Source organism: Cucurbita pepo, chromosome LG03 (assembly GCF_002806865.2).
Source record: "Cucurbita pepo subsp. pepo cultivar mu-cu-16 chromosome LG03, ASM280686v2, whole genome shotgun sequence".
Classification (NCBI taxonomy): domain Eukaryota; kingdom Viridiplantae; phylum Streptophyta; class Magnoliopsida; order Cucurbitales; family Cucurbitaceae; genus Cucurbita; species Cucurbita pepo.
This window is the reverse complement of record NC_036640.1, coordinates 12,636,712-12,651,758: the sequence shown is the minus strand read 5'-3', so window position 1 is coordinate 12,651,758 and position 15,047 is coordinate 12,636,712. Positions and strand designations below refer to the sequence as shown.

Genomic DNA, 15,047 nt, shown 5'->3' with positions numbered 1-15,047 from the left:
ATTGTGAGATCCCACGTTGGTTAGGGAGGAGAACGAAACATTCCTTGAAAGGGTATGAAAGTTTCTTGCAGACCATTTTAAAACTATGAGGACAACGATATAAAGGGCTTGGGCTATTACAAAGGAGACAATTGAGCTCAATTACATATTCAAGGTTCATACCGAAGTCTTCATATTAATGAAAATATTGTCTCGGGCTTTTATACCCACGATCTTTGTTTTATCTAGTTAATGTGGGATTTCGGCTGATCACTCTCAGAAGACGAATAATATCTTTAAATACTTTCGATTTCTTGTTATGAACGGCCTCGGGAGGAAGCTCCCGAATACAATGTCACATTCTATTGTATATATACTACACAACATCTAAAGATGTGGTAGAACTTGCAGAAAAACAAATCAAACACAAAGGTAATTACTTGCAAATGAAAGATGACAAGCTTTTTTGATGGCGTTACAAGAGTTACAGTGTCTTCTTATGAACGGTATGAGGTCCAACCATGTCGACGGTGCCAGGGGCTCCGACCATAGTCACGCCTGGAGCGGTGGCCACCCTGGTGGTGGTGCCGTCGCCAGGAGCCACAAAGATATTGGTGTGAGTATTGGCATGCTTAGCCATTTCTTTCTCAGCCCTCTTTCCAGCTTTGGCAACATGAAGACTCATTGCAGCTTCAGCCTCTCTTGCCAATCTTACCTCATGAGCCACCTCCACTCTTGCCTTTGCTAGCTCCTTCTCTGCCTGCCAACAGAATGTAACATTGTATTCGGTCGAGACCAACACATGTCTTAATCAATCGAGACTGACAGATACCTTAACTACACGGTCCCTCAATCGAGACAGACATATACCTTAACTACACGGTCTCTCAATCGAGACTGACAGATACCTTAACCAGCTGACGTTGACATTCAGATTGAAACTATTCTCTATGATACAACCAAACTCGACACTATTGAGATTTGTGCATGTGTGTGTGTTTTCTCGAGAGCTCACCTTCTCTTCGGCCTTTGCCTCGGACTTGGCCTTCCGCATGGCGGTGATGTCGTGTAGCTTGTCCCTTACTGCTTGCATCTTCTTGTCTTTGGACTTGTAAAATGGTTTAAAAGCCTTCAAAAGCTTAGAGAGAATGCGAATGATTAAACCCAAGCTCATTGCCATATTTATAGTTCATTTGCATTCGCTCTCTTGGGTGTTTCATTGACAATTGTAGAATGAGCATTAATTCTAGGAAAGATTTGTGGTTCAATTCAACCCCATAGATCAATTTTTTAACCAATAAAAAGATTTAAGTGAAATTAATTAGCTTTTTATTTCACAATTAATCAAGATCCAATAACCAACATTTTCCCCCTAATGTTTAGGAAACGGTAACTGAATTAGAATCCTGAATCAGTTTGGAAGATTAAAGGAGAAAACTAATTTCCTATGAATTCAATATGAGGTTACCTTCTACTTTTCGTGCAAAATTTGGCAAAATTTGGAGGATAGCTCTATGCTAACAGATATTGTTCTCTTTGTATTTTACTTATGGGTTTTCCCTTAAGGTTTTAAAACGCGCATGCGGAGAGGCTTCCACACCTTATAACGAATGTTTCGTTCTTCTCTCCAACCAATGTGAATCTCACAATCCACCCCTTTGGGGTCCATCCTTATTGGCATACCACCCAGAACTTGGTTATGAATCCATTTGTAACAGCTCAAGCTTAACGCTAGCAGATATGGTTCTCTTTGGACCTTCCTTTTCGAACTGCCTATCCTTATTGGCACACCACCCAGAATGATACCATCTGTAACAGCTGCTAGTAGATATTGTCCTCTTTGGACTTTCCCTTCTGGACTTCCCCTCAAGGTCATAAAATGCTTATGCTAGGGAGAGATTTTCACACTCTTATAAGAAACTTCGTTCCCCATTCCAAACAATGTGAGATCTCACGAGCTCTCCCAGGCTGAAGAGGTATTTTGTTTGGTCGAGAAAAGGTTTGCAAGACGCAGTTCCGTTAATTCATTTGCTCCTGAGCAGCAATCTCAAACTCAACTATGGGTGTATTGGAATATCGTTTCTGCAGCAGACACAATTGTTCTTACTTCAGATAGTGAAAACATCTTGGACAGAATGAAGAAGGATCATTTAGAGTTTTAGACAAATGGAACAAAGCCTTCCAACTAATCAACTAAACTGCTCAGTTCATTTCTAAATGATGGCTGACAAGCATATCTTAAGAATTGCATCTCTGGCCTAAGAAGATGGCAATGGCTTCTCATCATTGACCTAGGTTTCTTTTCTTTTCGGCTCCTCAATCATAGTAACTCCAAAGTTAAGCATACTTTCCTTGGAACAATTCTATATTGGGTGTATGTGAGTAAGGACAATGTATGCCGGAAGAACTTGTGTGGGTATGTGGAGATAGTCTTTGTTAAGGATATTTCACATTCCATTGCAGTTTACCATATCTATCATACTTGACCTTTTCATTTCCTTTGTAATTTATTTGAGGATCATAAGTAGAGAATTTTATCAGTTTCAGCAAATATTCTCAGTCGAATGAGTAACGTGAATATATTGCAAGGGAGGCATAAATCCAAGGCATGAATCGTTGTTATAGGTCAACTAGATGATACTAAAACAGACTACAAATACTTGCCAAATTTATGAGCAAGAGCACTGCATGATCTGACCTGAAATCTAGAGCCAGTCACGGTTGCCAGTGCAGTTGACTGTTCCTCCTTACTCAACCTGAGGTCAAGCTCTACGTTCCAGTATTCAATCGCATCATAGAAGAACACTATCTATTCCTAATTCCGTTCAAAAAACTGTAAGCAACCAGCACTAAAAGATAAAATATCAGCCTCGATTGATCACCGACAATGGTACAGAGAGATTAAAGAAGGTGAAAGAATAAAAATGGAGACCTGATTGAACCTGCAGCTTGTTCCAAGGAGGAAAAAGGCGAAGCGGATACCATTTCTCCGGCGAATTCGGAGCTTCCACAGCACGCCCGACACTCTTCCTCTCCATAATCGCACTCCGACGCCGTCGTTATTGCTGCCGATCACTAGCTCTTCTCTACCGTCGGTGTATCAACGCTTCACTCAACAGCCGAATCAAGTTTATGTTGAAAATTATTCCAAACATTTTATTTAGTGTTAAATGGGTATATAATTTTTTTTTTTAAAAAGAAAATGTCCATAAATCAATTATTTATTATACACAAAATTAAAATTTCAATCGATAATTTTAGGTATATTTTTTAAATTCAAATATGAAAATTTAGAGCTAAAAAGTTTTCAATCCGAAAAAAAAAAAAAGTTTATAAAAACTATTTTGTTTTAAAAATATTAATTTTTAAATATTTTCTATATTTTTAGAATTGGGCTAATAATTAAATATTTATTTTAAGCACATTTAAAAAAAAAAATATATATATATATTTATTAACTCTCGGTTTTGAATTGGATTTTATTATTATTATTTTTTTGATAATTATGGTTCAGATTTTTGTTTTTTAACACCGCTAGGAGTTGAATTGTTCAACACAATTAAACGACGCCGTTTCAGTGGCGATGGCAGCCTCTGCGACTCAACTTTATCCGGATTCCCGACTTAGTGTCGTGTACGTTTAAAAGATCAAAACTATATGTCGTTTCAGTACAGCATAGAACGACATGTAGTTTCAATGTCAGCTCTCTTCCACATAACCCACGTTTGGATGAACAGAGACTAAACACAAAGCATTGAAGCCTGCTAGCTGAATCGTAAAGCTATTTGGCTTCCACATTCTAATCTCTTTTCGATTTCATTTCGTTGAAGAGAACATTTCCGAGGCATGGCGTCCTTCAATTCTACCGGAGTTGATGAAGATCAGGTTCTTAATTTCTCTCTCTTTTTATCGTCCTTGTACACATTAAACCATTGCCATTTTTCTGAAGCTTGCAAGATCCTTATCGAAATTTCACAGGATTTTCATTTCATTAGCTTTTAAGTGATGAGAGATTTCTTATGGATTAGGCGATTATTCATCGGCAAATAGCCATTTATCACGATGAAGTTCTTTTCACTTCGGTTGTTTATCTTTGCTCGTTAGCTATAACTGTAAGCAAAGAAGGTTATAGATACTGAAATCATGGTGGTTATTAGCTTAGATTTTCTCTCTGTAAACGTACGATTTATGTTGAGATGTTGCTGATAATTTTCTTTGCAACAGGTTTTAGTGGAAGAGAAGCGGTCTGTGAGATTATTGACTTTAAACCGAACTAAGCAGTTGAATGCTCTTTCATTCAAAATGGTGAGGCCTGCGATTGTGATTTTCTGTTCTACTTGCAGCTTTTTCTGTTGTGTTTTCATTTAGCTAATTTATATGTTTTTTATAGTGCTGCGTAATTGAACTATCCAATGTGTAGCGAACTCTTGCGTGGTTTATATGTTTAAGGCAGACAGAATAATGTTATTTCAAGTAATGGTGTGTATTTTGTTCAAGTTTGAGAACATGGTGTTCTCTTTGTTGCTTCCCGCCATGGATTAGCATTAACTGGACTATCTGATGTTTAGGATTGTTGGGAGAGGTGTCCCACATCGGCTAATCAAGAGGTTGATCATGGGTTTATAAGTAAGGAATACCTCTCTATTGGTATGGGGTATGTTGGGAAAACCAAAAGTAAAGCCATGAGAGCTTATGCTAAAGTGGACAATATCGTACCATTATAGAAGTTCGTGATTCCTAACATGGTATCAGTGTCATGTCCTTAACTTAGCCATGTCAATAGAATCCTCAAATGTTGAACAAAGAAGTTGTGACCCTCGAAGGTGTAGTTAAAAGTGTCTCAATGTCGAATAAATAGTGTACTTTGTTGGAGGGCTCCAAAGAAAAGGAGTCGAGCCTCGATTAAGGGGAGGCGACTCAAGAGCTTCATAGGACTCAAGGGAGGCTCTATAGTGTACTTTGTTGGAGGGGAGGATTGTTGAGAATTGTTAGGAGAGGTGTCCCACATTGGCTAATTAAGGAGTTGCCCATGGGTTTATAAGTAAGGAATACATCTCCATTGGTACGAGGTATTTTGGGAAAACCAAAAGTAAATCCACGAGAGTTTATGCTGAAAGTGGAAAATATCATACGATTATGGAGGTTCGTGATTCCTAACATATGATCCTTGCTGAAATTAGGTTAACAATTAATATTCAATAAGCACCAAACTCTTGTGCTCAAGAACTCTTCATCTTATTATTTACAAGCATTATGTGTCACGGTGTCAATTTTGACCAGCCTGATGCCTATTGTGGCCTGATACCGTTCTAATTAGTGTTTTTCTTGATCTTTCAATCCAGGTTTCCCGGCTATTGGAACTCTTTGTTTCCTATGATACAGATCCCAGTGTGAAGCTCGTGGTTGTCAAGGTATTTCACTTCTCCATCAAGAATTGCTATATATATATATACATAACATTGAAATGAATAATTTTTAAAATTTTTTAATTAGTCGAGTATCTTCTATGTGTTCGTAGGGGAAAGGAAGGGCATTTTGTGCTGGGGGTGATGTGTCAGCTGTGGTTCATGACATTAAACAGGGTAAGTTTGCATCTAATTGACGCTCGAGATCGAAATATTTTCATCTTTTTACCTGCTCATTATTTATGGTGTTCACAGTTAGGTAGTCATCTAATCTAGGAGAGCTGTGCAAAATTTAACTTGATAATATGAAAAAGCATTTATATTTAGGTAATCATAATCCTGGTTTATGTGAGTTAGGTGATTGGAGGAAAGGTGCTTATTTCTTCCAGAAAGAGTTCATCTTAAATTATTTGATGGCAACTTTCAGCAAGCCACAGGTAATTTTGGTTGCTTTAAGTTCAGGTCATTTTAGTCTATGATGACTTTTACTTTGTTAAATTTAACTTTCAGTGATTGCTTGAATATTCCTAAGGTTTCTCTCCTGAATGGTATTGTCATGGGCGGAGGGGCCGGTGTTTCAATACATGGTAGATTCCGTGTTGCAACAGAGAAGTCGGTATACCGAACTCAAGCTCTGAACTTTTTGTCCTTGAATTATTGATCCAATGCCCATGTTTTAGAGTTCATTGAAGATGTGTAGAATGCTTCGAAGATATGTTTTGCTGTTTTCATTATGTCGGATTGGGAATTTAAGGATATCGAATTATCTTTCTATTCTTGTACTTCTGTACCATTGTTTTAATCATTAGGGAAAGGGAATATATTAATATGACAATTTACTTTCTTCAGGTGTTTGCAATGCCTGAAACTGCTTTAGGACTCTTCCCAGATGTTGGTGCTTCTTATTACTTGTCAAGACTCCCGGGATTTTTTGGTATAACTTATTGTCCTGTATACCCCTTGTGTTCGTATATGTATTTTTTAGTATTGAGTATTAGTTGACATATACCATGGACAATATTTACTAGCCAAATGTGAGATCCCACGTCGGTTGGAGAGAGGAACGAAGCATTGCTTATAAGGATGTGGAAACCTCTCCCTAGCAAATGCATTTTAAAACCGTGAGGCTGACGGCGATACGTAATGAGCCAAAATGGATAATATCTACTAGCGGTGGGTTAGAGTTGTTACAAATAGTATAAGAGCCAGACACCGAATGGTGTGCCAGCGAGGATGCTGGGCTCCTAAGGGAGGTGGATTATGAGATCCCACATTGGTTGGAGAGAGGAACGAAGCATTCCTTATAAGGATGTGAAAACCTCTCCCTAGCAGACGTGTTTTAGAACTGTAAGGTTGACGGCAATACGTAATGGGTCAAAGCGGACAATATCTACTAGCGGTGGGCTTGAGCTCTTACAAATGGTATAAGAGCCAGACACCGAACGGTGTGCCAGCAAGAATGCTGGATCCCTAAGGGAGGTGGATTATAAGATCCCACATCGGTTGGAGAGATGAACGAAACATTCTTTATAAGGATGTGGAAACGTGATCCGTTTGTCTATCTGATACTTGTGCTTGGAGGTACTCTATGCATGAAGTCTTATTATTTTGCTAAAACTTTTGCAGGTGAATATGTTGGCCTAACAGGTGCGAGGTTGGATGGTGCTGAAATGCTTGCATGTGGCCTTGCTACTCACTTTGTCGTCTCAGAGGTATTTACTACCTCCGAAATTTCTACGATCTCAAATGTTAAATAGCTAAAAGAAAGATATCCCATGCTTAGATGAAGAACAGTTTCACATAAGAAATTATTAGTATTGTATTAAGTTTTTCGACAACATATTTCATAGTTAAGTGATTGTTCCTTTTTGTTACTCCAATCCATTACCAGAAATTGAAGGACTTAGAGGAAGCACTTTGCAAAGCAGATACAGGTCTGCAATGCAACATTTCAGAAATTATTGATAAGTTCGCCAAAAGACCAATTCTTAAAGAGCAAAGTGCATATCACCGGTATGACCTTATCTTTGGCACAAATTATGGGCGATGATTTTAAGGCTTCCTATCAAAAACTCTATTGAGCTGAGTGTTAATATAATGAAATTATCAGTAGTTGTTGAAGTATTAATATAGTTAAATTTACACTAACCTATAAACTTAAGCTTTTGGGTTAATTCAGATTTAGAAGTTCAATTTAAAATCAAATGATTGGTTTTCACAGGTTGGATGTCATTGATAAGTGCTTCTCTCGAAGAACAGTTGAAGACATTTTAGCTGCACTTGTAAGTTGATGATATGGATAACACAATATCTTCTTGTCATATGCGTTCTTTATGATTTAACTCTCTTATGTTCTTATTTCTCTTGTAGTTCATTGGATATTATGGTCATGGTTATAGGAGGGATTGTCCCATTTAACTAATTGTAATCTGATGCTTTGCTCTTGTAGGAGGAGGAGGCACTGAAAAAGAAAGATGATTGGGTCACTTCAACAATTCAGGCCTTGAAGAAGGCATCACCAACCAGTCTTAAAATCTCTTTGAGATCGGTGTGCAACCATCCTAATAAGTTTCAAACCGTCCCTTTCTTTGATGGACTGCCGCTCTGGATATGAATTTTGATGATCGACAGTTTTTATAACCGCCCAAGCCTAATGCTAGCAGATATTGTTCTCTTTGGACTTCCCATCAAAGTTTTTAAAACGCGCCTGCTAGGGAGTGATTTCCACACCCTTATAGAGAATGCTTCGTTCTCCTCCCCAATCGATGTGGGATCTCACAATCCACCCCCCTTCTGGGCCCAACATCCTTGTTGATGCTCGTTCCCTTCTCCAATTGATGTAGGACCTCCCAATCCACCCCCTTTGGGACCCATTGTCCTTGCTGGCACACCACCTTGTGTCCACTCTCCTTCGGGGCTCAGTCTCCTCGCTGGCACATCGCCTTGTGTCTGGCTCTGATATCATTTGTAACAGTCGAAACCCACCACTAGCAGATATTGTTCTCTTTGGGTTTTTCCTTTCAGGCTTCTCCTCAAAGTTTTTAAAACACGTCTGCTAGGCAGAAATTTTCACTAAGAATGTTTTGTTCTCCTCCTCAACCGTTGTGGGATCTCACAGTTTTAGTTATTGAGATCCCTTTTACACATGTACACAAGCAACTGTTGTCTCATTGTTTTGTAGAAAGCATCTCTCCTCTCCTCTCCTCTCTCTCTCTCTCTCTCTCTGGTCATTATAGAGGAAGAACTTCAGTCAGGGTCTTAGTCTTTCCAAATTTCTTTAACACAACTACTGTCAATTTCGTGAAAATTTGGAATTATACATCAATGTACTTAATATGATCCCTTTCTGAAATTACAGATCAGAGAAGGCAGACTTCAAGGTATTGGTCAGTGTCTCATTCGTGAGTACAGAATGGTTTGTCATGTCCTGCGAGGGGAAGTCAGCAAAGATTTTGTTGAGGTCTTCCACTGCCTTGGCTTGTTTTATCCCCACAACTTTGACATTTCTATTACTAAAGATCATGATGACATTTCATAAATGCAGGGTTGTCGAGCTATATTGTTGGATAAAGATCACAACCCAAAGGTACACGTCGAGTGTTTCGTGATTCCCAGATGTACGTTTTTAGAAATCGATACATCCGTTCTCTGATCTCTCTCTCTCGCTCTCTTTTATAGTGGGAACCCTCTAATCTGGGGCTTGTCACTGATGCTATGGTTGAGAGGTACTTCTCTAGGATTGAAGATGAAGACTGGGAAGACCTAAAGCTCCCTGCAAGATCCAACTTGCCTGCTTCAGCCATTTCAAAACTCTAGGTTCCCCGAGTTTGCTACTTACTCGATAAATAATATATTTGTACTTGGCTAGTCGTTTAGGTCGGAAATAAGCCTTCCATAACAAGGAATCAGTAGTAGATTTATCGTATTCTACAAGCACCGAACATATGTAAAATAAAGTATTCATGATAAAATTTCAATTTTACACCATTCTACATATCATAACACTGTTCTTTGCTATTTCTTGTAAACCTATTTTCTATTTATACAGTAGAGAAGGAAATACCATTGAAAAGTTTCTGCAGTGCCATATTTGGTACATACACGCTTCACCAATAATCTCGGCAAGAACAGACGCCGTCTTTGAAGTGGTGGAAACGGATTCGATCTCTTACCGTTATCTGCCTTCGGTAAATCTTCGAGACGAGTTTTATCATAGTATGACAGTCTGAGCAGACCCTAAGGTTTTTCAGGATAACAATTTTCCTCCCTGGCTTAGATTTCAATAAGCCATAGCATAAAGCTAGTTTTTCACTATGTTGAGAAACTGATTCTTCCTTCTTATTATCATCAATGTTGAGTAATACTTCTGAGATATCTGCAACATAGCCTGCTAGTTTCAGCTTCTCTCTAACTTGTCTAAGCATTGTAAATATTTCAGTTATTTCTGGGTGAGAACAATCTCCAGCCAGAAACGAATGGGTGACGTTATCGATGACAACCGAACTGTAACCGGGTGTTTTCTGAATTCCTTTCTCGTTCATCAATTCTCGAACTTTTTTCACTTCATTCCACATTTGCCTTTTTGCATAAATGTTTGATAGCAAAATGTAAACTCCATCATTTGTTGGTTCCTGTTCTAGCAGGCATCTCGCAGATTCCTCGCCGAGCTCAAGATCGTTGTACACTCTGCAAGCACCGAGCATAGCGCCCCATATTGCACCATTTGGCTGTAAAGGCATTGCTTGAATAAATTCCCGAGCTTCGACCAGACGTCCCGCTCTGCATAAAAGATCTACCATGCACCCGTAATGCTCCAACTTGGGTCTTATTCCATATAATGCTTCCATTTCATGGAATAGCTTCTTGCCCTCTTGAACTAATCCTGCGTGGCTGCAGGCAGTCAGTACCCCAATGAAAGTTATTTCATCTGGCTGCAAGTCTGTCATCTGCATTAGGCGCAACCGAGTGAGAGCCTCCCTGCCGAGGCCATGTAGAGCGAGACCGTTCACCAAAGAATTCCAAGAGATCAAATCTCTTTTCGACATGCTATCAAAGATTGTTTCGGCAGCATCTATTTCTCCACACTTTGAGTACATATCGATCAACGCGTTACTCAAACTAACCGAACAATCCTGTTCGGTCCTGGTAATATAGTCATGAATCCATCTTCCTGTTTCTAAGTCACCCAATTGAGCACATGCTGAAACAACGGCTAGAATCGTGACGTCATTTGGACGCACATTCGAGGCGCCAGTCATTTCCTTGAATAACTGCAACGCCTCTGTGCTTCTATTGTTCTTGACATAACCAAAAATCAAAGCCGAGAAGGTATATACATTTCTCTCAGACATATTATCAAATACTTGCCTTGCAGTTTTTAGATCCCCACATTTAGCGTACATATCAACCAAAGCACTTCCTAGAACAGCACAAATCTTCATACCCATCTCCTGAATTCGAGAATGCAGCTTCATTCCAACACCCAAATCTTTCAACTCAGCCGAAGCCGATACGAGCGTCGCCATGGTAACTTCATCAGGGCTAAACCCATCTTCCACCATTTTCTCATACAGAACCAAAGCCTCATTAGGACAATGGTTTCTCATATAGCCACTAATCATCGAAGTCCACACCACTTTGTTTCTATGACCCATTTTCTCAAACAAGAACCTAGCAGAGTTCAAATCCCCACAGGAGGCATACATATTTAACAATGTGGTTTCTATGTACAGGTCTGAATCAAGCCTATACTTGACGATCTGGCCATGTAGAACCTTCCCAACTTTGAACTCCAATGAAAGGGCGCAACCCTTTAGCAGAGAAGGAAATGTGAATCTATCAGGAACAATCCTTGACCATTGAAGCATCTCAATGTAACTTCGGAGCGCCCTTCTCGGCATGTCGGAATTCACAAAGCCTCTCAACATGGTATTCCAAGTAAGTATATCCAACTCTCGAGTGTGAGTAAAAACCGAATAAGCATAGGCAACTCCGAGCGAGCCCATCGAGAGGACATGGGCAATGAGCTTGTTGAGTGATGGGGTATGGTGGATGAAGCCTGTAACGACCATTTGTGCATGAAGTTGCTGAAATTCTTTGAGCTCTGTCCATTTTTTGCTGTGCTCTAAGAGGGGAAATGGTTTTTGGTTGAATTTGAGACTGGGTTTTGGAGTGGTGGGTAGGTTCGAAGGGATTTTGATGACAAATAATTTTTGGGTCAAAATCATTGGGCTCTGTTTTGGCTTTGAATTTTGTTTGTTTTGGGGTTTTAACAATCTGTTGGCTAAGATAAGGTTGCCATTTGGACCATTCAATTGGGAAGAGATAAGAGGAGAGCATGAATTGACTAATGGATGAGTTGAGATCCAACTTGTTCATTACTCAAATTTCAACTCATTGTTGATTTAATGTTATGATTAGGTTCACAGATTGCCGACCATTAAGTGATGCAAGTTGGATACTCTAATTTGAACTTTTTTTTTTTTTTTTTTTTTTTTTTTTNCTTTTTTAGTTTTTATTGTGTTAGGTGATTTTCGATTTGGTCATCTAATTTGATTTGAATGTTCTAGATTATATTAATTTCTCTTTGTAAAAAATTAATAAAAAATATTTGAATAATGGTCTTCACTAATTTTATAAATATGAGAGGATCCTACCCCGCCCAACTATAACTACATGTTCATAATAGATATCTTGGTATTTAATTTATTTTCACGAAACTATATTTGTAAATTTCTTTTTTCTTCGTAGTTCGATTTGAATTTTTGATTTTTTGGTTGAGAATATATCTTTTAATCTGTTGAATTATGTTTATGTTGGTCAGGCTTTTAAGTTATGAGTCGGCGAGTGATATTTTATGGAAACTAGCTTTATAGCTTAAGCCTATTGCTAATCAATACTATCTTCTTTGGAGTTTTTCTTTCATGCTTTCCTTCAAGGTTTTTAAAACGCGTCTGTTGGAGAGAGGTTTTTACACTCTTGTAAAGAATGTTTCATACCTCTCTCCAACCGATATGGGATTTCACAATCCATCCTCCTCCTTTGAGGCTCAGCGTTCTCGCTGGCACTCATTCTTCTCTCCAATCGATGTGAGATCTAACAATCTACTCCCCTTTGAGGCCCAATGTCTCCCCTGGCACACCACCTAGTGTCCACCCCTCTTTGGGCCCAGTGTCTTCGTTGGCACACCGCCCGGTGTCTAGCTCTAATACCATTTGTACCAGTCCAAACCCACGCTAGTAGATTTGTCCTCTTTGGGCGTTCCTTTTCAGGCTTCCCCTCAAGACTTTCAAAACGCATCTACTCGAGAGAGGTTTTCACACTTTTATAAGAAATGTTTCGTTCCCCTCTCCAATCGATGATATCTCATAACTAACTTCCATCATCAAGGGTAGAATTGGGAGTCAAACAACCAGAACTCACAGTTTGGTGAGAAATTTGCAGCCAAACATCGTCAGAAAGACTTTTCTTCATCCCCTTTTTGGCCCCAAAAATCAAATCAAGAGTCTCTCCCTCTTCCATCTGCAACTAACAGCCAACCTCTCTGTTAAGTAAGGCCAAAGGAAAAGGTAGTTTCAAAGAATAACTGAAGCGACTTATTGTCAAAGGAAGAGGTTAATTCTGTTAGACGAACACGACTCTCCACAATGGTATGATATTGTCCACTTTAAGCATAATCTCTCATGGCTTTGCTTTGGGCTTCCCCAAAAGGTCTCATACCAATGGAGTTAGTATTCCTCACTTATAAACCCATGATCATTCCCTAAATTAGTCTATGTGGGACTTCCATCATCCAACACCTCTCCTCGAACAAAGTGCGCCTCCCCTTAATCGAGGCTCAACTCCTTTGGAGTCTTAGTCATTTTGACTGCCTTCGAGGAGGGGCTTGACTCCTTTTCTTTAGGAGTTCTTTGTTCGATATTTGAGGATTTACCAATCTATTGGCACAACTAAGTTTAGGGCATGGCTCTGATACCATGTTAGACGAACACGACTCTCCACAATGGTATGATATTGTCCACTTTGAGCATAATCTCTCATGGCTTTGCTGTGGGTTTCCCCAAAAGGCCTCATACCAATAGAGTTAGTATTCCTCACTTATAAACCTCTATGATCATTTCCTAAATTAGTCGATGTGAGACTTCCATCATCCAACAAATTCATAATTATTTAAGAACAAACCTATGTGGTAATGATCTGGAATAGACACTATTTCAACCTCCATAGCCACCGCTACATTGAAGGTAAGATTTAAACGTTTATAAAGGATCAAATGTATATACCAATAATAATAAATTTTGAGTATTTTTTAATTAAAGGGCAAAGTTTGAAGAGCAATTTGTTTTTCTTTTTTTCTACTTTACCCTAAATTAACTCCAATGAGGTAGGTGACTTGGGTTAAATGGATTGGGTTGGAGGGTAATTAATGTGTTCTTGCTTCCAACATAAGCATTTGAATTATGCACACAAAAGAAAATGAAAAATAAATAAATAAATAAATAAAAAAGGTGATGAAGTGGGGTTTGACTATTTTTGGAGGTAAAATGAGTAGAATGGCATAAAAAGATGGACCCAAACGGTAAAAAGTGGAGAATAATGAAAGTGCATTCCTCCTGTTTATCCAAAAGTCTTCAATAAGGCTACAATTAAACATCATGGGAAAATGAATTTTATTGTTATTATTATTTTTTTAAAAAAAAAAAAATCCACCAAATCTCCGCTGCTTTCAAATTTTATTTAAATATTATTACTTCAATTTCCTCAAAAATAAAAGATCCGTTGGTCAAAATAATTACATTGTGGACACTGACCCATTTTCAAAATTTAAAAAATATTAATATGCCTTAAAATAATTTTTTATTTTTTTTAGATAATTTAATTTTGTATTTAATAAATCTATAAATTTTTGTTATCTTCTTAATAACTTTTTAGATCAATTAGATAAATTTTTTAAAATGACGTATAATGTAAAATTTATTTACTTTGGTAAATTATTGGAAATTGTAATTATTAGTTCAATGCATAATGATGTATCGGTTTGAATCAAATTTCTTTTCAAGTTTTTTTTTTCTTTAGTTTAATAAAGGTGAATGGATTAGAATTATTGGCCTCGATAATATATATTTTAATCGAGAACAAACCATAAGAAGGGTGTGAAATACAAACCACCATTTATAAGGGTATGGAATCCTTCCGTTTTAAAGCTTAGGGAAAGCTCGAAAGGGAAAGCTCAAAGAGGGAAAGCCTAAAAGAGAAAGAGATGTGATGTCCCACATTGGTGGAGAACAAACCACCACTTATAACGGTGTGGAAACCTTTCCCTAGCAGACGCATTTTAAAGTTTGAGGGGAAGCGCTCAAAGGAGGGGAAGCACGAAAGAGAAAGTCCNGAGATGTGATGTCCCACATTGGTGGAGAACAAACCACCACTTATAACGGTGTGGAAACCTTTCCCTAGCAGACGCATTTTAAAGTTTGAGGGGAAGCGCTCAAAGGAGGGGAAGCACGAAAGAGAAAGTCCAAAGAGGACAATATCTGCTAGCTGTGGATATTGTTCGTTACCAGTACAAAAATTGGAGGCATTCATAAAAACTCACTATCCTATTGAATTAGTATATATCTCCAAAACCCAATTAAACATTGAGAAAAAAAAAAAAAAAAAGTA

At 38.3% G+C, this 15,047-nt stretch overlaps 3 protein-coding genes across 4 annotated transcripts; 1 reads left to right on the top strand and 2 right to left on the bottom strand.

The window, feature by feature from the left end:
- Positions 1-270: 270 nt before the first annotated feature.
- Positions 271-3,114, bottom strand: LOC111789823 (late embryogenesis abundant protein 6-like). 2 transcript variants are annotated; one of them, XM_023670525.1, is made up of 3 exons: positions 2,678-3,114; positions 995-1,108; positions 271-739 (listed from the first exon to the last, which is right to left on the bottom strand). In XM_023670525.1, exons 2-3 carry the CDS (start codon positions 1,070-1,072, stop codon positions 464-466), a joined length of 354 nt encoding a protein of 117 aa, XP_023526293.1. In that variant the 5' UTR covers positions 1,073-1,108; positions 2,678-3,114; the 3' UTR covers positions 271-463. The 2 variants fall into 2 exon arrangements, with proteins under 2 accessions (XP_023526293.1, XP_023526292.1); XM_023670524.1 differs by lacking the exon at positions 2,678-3,114 and having other exon boundaries at positions 995-1,172.
- A 596-nt stretch (positions 3,115-3,710) lies between these two features.
- Positions 3,711-9,401, top strand: LOC111791352 (3-hydroxyisobutyryl-CoA hydrolase 1-like). Its single transcript, XM_023672646.1, has 14 exons — positions 3,711-3,864; positions 4,204-4,284; positions 5,322-5,390; positions 5,498-5,561; positions 5,742-5,821; positions 5,917-6,000; positions 6,234-6,318; positions 7,011-7,096; positions 7,276-7,397; positions 7,606-7,666; positions 7,834-7,932; positions 8,743-8,844; positions 8,929-8,970; positions 9,063-9,401. Exons 1-14 carry the CDS (start codon positions 3,826-3,828, stop codon positions 9,198-9,200), a joined length of 1,152 nt encoding a protein of 383 aa, XP_023528414.1. The 5' UTR covers positions 3,711-3,825; the 3' UTR covers positions 9,201-9,401.
- A 299-nt stretch (positions 9,402-9,700) lies between these two features.
- On the bottom strand, positions 9,701-11,846 carry LOC111791351 (pentatricopeptide repeat-containing protein At1g08070, chloroplastic-like). The gene is made up of 2 exons (XM_023672644.1): positions 10,019-11,846; positions 9,701-9,897 (listed from the first exon to the last, which is right to left on the bottom strand). Exons 1-2 carry the CDS (start codon positions 11,609-11,611, stop codon positions 9,823-9,825), a joined length of 1,668 nt encoding a protein of 555 aa, XP_023528412.1. The 5' UTR covers positions 11,612-11,846; the 3' UTR covers positions 9,701-9,822.
- Positions 11,847-15,047: the final 3,201 nt, after the last annotated feature.